The sequence below is a fragment of the Pipistrellus kuhlii genome, unplaced genomic scaffold (assembly GCF_014108245.1).
Source record: "Pipistrellus kuhlii isolate mPipKuh1 unplaced genomic scaffold, mPipKuh1.p scaffold_m20_p_7, whole genome shotgun sequence".
Taxonomy (NCBI): Eukaryota; Metazoa; Chordata; class Mammalia; order Chiroptera; family Vespertilionidae; genus Pipistrellus; species Pipistrellus kuhlii.
In genome coordinates this window covers 6209560-6214043 of record NW_023425573.1, presented here as the reverse complement: position 1 = coordinate 6214043, position 4484 = coordinate 6209560, and the positions used below count along the sequence as shown (strand labels likewise).

At 52.0% G+C, this 4484-nt stretch overlaps 1 protein-coding gene across 1 annotated transcript; it reads right to left on the bottom strand.

Annotated features, from left to right (window-relative positions):
• Positions 1-305: 305 nt before the first annotated feature.
• LOC118709860 (gamma-crystallin D-like) lies at positions 306-3894 on the bottom strand. Its single transcript, XM_036422138.2, has 3 exons — positions 3833-3894; positions 3494-3736; positions 306-586 (listed from the first exon to the last, which is right to left on the bottom strand). Exons 1-3 carry the CDS (start codon positions 3839-3841, stop codon positions 314-316), a joined length of 525 nt encoding a protein of 174 aa, XP_036278031.1. The 5' UTR covers positions 3842-3894; the 3' UTR covers positions 306-313.
• Between the last annotated feature and the right edge of the window lie 590 nt (positions 3895-4484).

The following is a 4484-nucleotide window of genomic DNA, read 5'->3' as shown; positions in this document are numbered from 1 at the left end:
AACAAGGCTGTTACCCCACATTTTCCAAATTAGGAAGTGGAGGCACAGAAATGCTAAGTCGCTTGCCCGGTCTCCTGTAGGGGGAAGTGGACTTGGCCCAGGCATCCTGGCCCCATGGGCTGTGCTTCTCGCTGCTCCCCGCACCACCCTCTCCTCTCATACATGTGAGAAGGTGCCCGTTATCCCAGCCTGGTTTTTGCGGAGCCCTTCTTCCGAGGAGCCTGAAAGGAAGACAGGACGGCGTGGCTGCATGACACACACAGGACGTCGTTTATTGGCGCCCGGACGGAGGGCAGGGGAGAGGGGCAGCCTTTCAGGGGGAATCGGTGGCCCTCCTCAGGGAGCCCACGCGGGCGCTGGCGGCCCCCCAGTCCTGGCAGCGCCGGCAGTCCCCGGGCCGCAGCAGGTGCTGGCGCCCCCGGTAGCCGGGCAGCTCGTAGAGGACCCAGCAGCCCTCCAGCACGCCGAGGGAGAGCACCTCCCGGAAGGGCAGGCGGTCCTGCAGCGAGGAGCAGTCCTCCGAGGTCTCCACCATCTGGCCCCGGCAGTCCTCCCTCTCGTACAGCCGGATCCTGTGCGAGCTGCTCTGTGGATTCAGCAATCAGCCGGCGAGGAGAAGTCAGCAAACCCAGCCGGTAGCAACCAACCCCACACAGCTCTGGGGAGGAGGGAGGGGGGTGGGCACTTCTCTGTCTTTTCTGCATCCAAGGTGACTACGCTAAAGAAAGAGACCCCCAGTACCTGGGCTGCTGTGGCCAGCTGGAGAGGATGTACCCTCTAAATCTCAAAAAGTCGTTATTCGTGGAGGCCATGATATGAATGGTGCTCCCTAGAGTTTGTTTGGGTCACAACCTGTATCGACCATATATGCTGGCTCTATTTAGTATCATCCTTTTTCTAAAAAAATTTCACCAAAAGATATATTTAGAGGGAGGAAGTGGGGATAGAGAGAGAGTAAGAGAGAGAGAGAGAAACATCAATGTGCTGAATGACACTCAACCAACTAAATCATTTGGCCAGAGCTTTAGTACCATTTTTAAATAACAATTTTATATATTTAGTTTGCTCTCTCCCTCCTAGATTTATGGTTTTCTGGGGCTCTGCATACCAGATGGTATAAAATAAAATAAAATAAAATAAAATAAAATAAAATAAAATAACAAATATAACACTGCCAGATGGCATTATTTTGACTTTTTTTTTTAAAAAAAAAGTTCATTATGTTTATTTTTTTTTAAATATGTTTTTGTTGGTTTCAAAGAGAGGAAGGGGGAGGGGGAGAGGAATAGACACATCAATGATGAGAGAGAACCACTGATGGGCTGACTCCTGCACACCCCCTGCTGGGGATCAAGCCTGCAACTGGGGCCTGTGTCCAGACTGGGAATGGAGCCGTGATTTCTGAGTTCATAGGTTGATGCTCAACCACGGAGCCACACCAGCCAGGCATTATTTTGACTCTGGACAGTATTCTAAGAGGCTAGGGACAGAAAAGTCAAATTGCTTTCCGCACAGTCAGACACAGACCAGTGGCCATTATGCATAGGCAATGCCTTAATACCTTCCTGTCTACTTCAAGTCCTGTTTCTCTAAAATGTTGACAAGCGGGCACCATCATAAAGGTGAGGTTTCTATTCTCAGCTCTAACAATATGTTCTGGCAAAACAGTTTTAGGTAATTAATACAAATGAAAGCTCAAGATCCTGAAACAGGCCCTTACAGATCAAGAGATGATTACAAGACCTTTGGAGAAATGGAAATGCGAGCGGTTGGCGCTGGGCCTGTCCTGTGTCTCTCCCTGAGCCTTGTTCTTTTATCTGCTTGTTCCTACCCAGCAGGGACCCATTCAGTGTCTTCCTTCTGCCGCCACGAAACCCCCTCTGCCACGGAAGGCTCTCCTCAGCAATTCATTCTGCCGGATACGAGACGGCGGTAATGCATCTTCCATGGTCCGTAAGGGACTCACAGGTACGGCGTTTCCTAATTTGATTTCCGGGCCAGCCCGGAGCAGCATTATCAGCCTTTTCCCTTTTGTATGAGAAACGAAGGCTGAGCTTGCAGCCTGTGATCAGAAGAGCAGGGGCTGCTAAGAGAATGCTCCGATGTCCGGGCTCCGCGTGGCAGCCTGGGTCCTATAGGCATTAGACCCTCGGAGGGGGTTTCAGACTTCACCGAAGGGGTACATTTCCCCCAAGACTCTGTCTCAGTCAAATCAGAGGATGCCTAAAGTGGAATTCGGGCTGCTGGGGCGTTGTTTGGGGAAGAGAGGGCTTTGCAGGAGCTGCTGGCATCACATGGTTGGTACCATTTTTACCTGTTTTGCCCAATCAAAAGGCAGGACTTGAGGGGCCCTTGACCATTGTTCCTAACCATAGTTTGTATTTGGGGGGAGGAGTGGCTTGGCATGTGTAAGATAAGTTCCTTCCATCCTCAGGAGAACACTGGGAATTAGTTCCTCCCGTTGGCCCCATTTTACAGATGAGGAAAAAAGAGGAACAGTCCCAGCCGCTCTCCTAAAGCCACCTGAGAGTAAGGAGTGGCTCAGTCACCGCCTGTGGCCTTGACACTCTGAACCACATGTGTCAAACACACGGCCCGCGGGCCAAATCCGTCCCGCCAGGCCTTGCAATGTGGCCCGCACCGCGCTGTCATCACTGCACTCCGCTGCGTTTCCATCACAATGACAGTTTATGACTGTTCAGTAAACCGTTCGGCCCGCGATTTAGGCTGGATTTTAGATTTTGGCCCCTTCTCTGATTGAGTTCGACACCCCTACAGTCTGAACAATAAGGGGCAGTACTTTTGCCCGATGGAGGTCAGTTTAATTTTCACAAAGCAAAATAAGATGTTCAATTAAAAGCCATCCATCACAGCCCAAGCATGGTTCAGTGGTTGAGCACTGACCTGTGAACCAGGATACCTCCGTTCAGATTACTGGTCGAGGCACATGCTGGGCTTGGGGGCTGGATCCCCAATGGGGGGAGGGGGGGCGCAGGAGGCAGCCCATCCAGGATCCTCTCTCATCATTGATGTTCCTATCTCTCTTCCCCTCTCCCTTCCTCTCTCTAAAATCAATAAAAAATACATTTTTTAAAAAGTATTGCATCACATACCTTTCCAATGGAAGAACCCTTCAAAATATTAATAAGCCAAAGCCGGTGTGGCTCAGTGGATAGAGCATCCGCCTGTGGACTGAAAGGTCCCAGGTCCGATTCCGGTCAAGGGCATGTACCTTGGTTGTGGGCATGTCCCCGGTAGGGGGTGTGCAGGAGGCAGCTGGTGGATGATTCTCTCTCATCGATGTTCCTAACTCTCTATCCCTCTCTCTTCCTCTCTGTAAAAAAAAAAATCAATAAAATCTATATTTTTTAAAAGATATTCATGAAGGGAAAGAGCACATCAGAGCCAGAGAAAGCAGAGGGCGGCCTGCAGGGTGAGTGAGGGGGTGGGGGTGTGGCCGGAGGGCGCAGAGGGACCAGGGGGACTCGCTCACTTGCGGGATGAGGCGGCAGGAGCGCACCCCGTCGCTGGGGCCCAGCCACTGCTGGGGGTCGGGGTAGTCCCCGCGCCGCACCAAGTGCTGGGCGCCCTGGAAGTCGGGGCGCTCATAGAGCATCCAGCAGCCGCTGTCCACGCGCACGGAGCCGCAGCGGCTCAGGTGCGGCTGCAGGTCGGGCTGGTCGCCGCTGCACTCGTAGCGGCGGCCCTGGAAGCCGCGGTCCTCGTAGAAGGTGATCTGCAAAGGAAGCACAGCCCGAGTGAAACCGGGGCCCCCGGGAGGTCCTGTGCAGAGGGTTTGACCGCCTTCTCACTGCATCTGCGTCCCGCTCACCTTCCCCATGGCCGGCTGGCGGGTCAGTGGCTGCAGCGGGCACCAGCGGGTCTATATAGGGGCGGCGGCTGCTGCGTTGGCAGACACAGCACAAAGGGCCTGGGAGAGGAGGGCAATCTCGTGTTGCCTTTTTTCTCTTCGCTGTCACAGTCCAGGGGCCTTATTGTGGGTGCTGGTCCCATTCTCTCTGGCGTATTCGGATGGCTATTATTGGTTGGTGCTGTGGAGCGTATTTTGAAAGAAAAAAAAAAAGAAGTTTTAGGGGCATTGTCTATTTAATAATAGAAGTAGAGCTTCAGCCTTTTCGTATAGAGTCTACACTGTTCATTTGAATAGGTTGGGGGAAATAAAAATTTGTGTGTGGGAGAGCAAAAAAAAAAAAGAAAGAGGAAGAAAGAAAGGAAGGAAGGAAGGAAGGAAGGAAGGAAGGAAGGAAGGAAGGAAGGAAGGAAGGAAGGAAGGAAGGAAGAAAAAGGGCAGAGCCTTCTTATGGTAAATGTGACATAAATCTGCATGCATGCTCATGCTGCTTATGCACAACATCGAATACTAATCGCGACCAGGAAGAAAATGGCGTTAACTGAATGTTGAATTTCGGACAACTTCCTCGCTGCAGACGGTAGGACATTGGGATGCTGACCCAGGGATGGCC

Coding starts and splice junctions, on each gene's coding strand:
- LOC118709860 (XM_036422138.2), bottom strand. Junction 587..3,493: donor CCTGCCGCCTCATCCCGCAA/GTGAGCGAGTCC, acceptor CTGAATCCACAG/AGCAGCTCGCACAGGATCCG.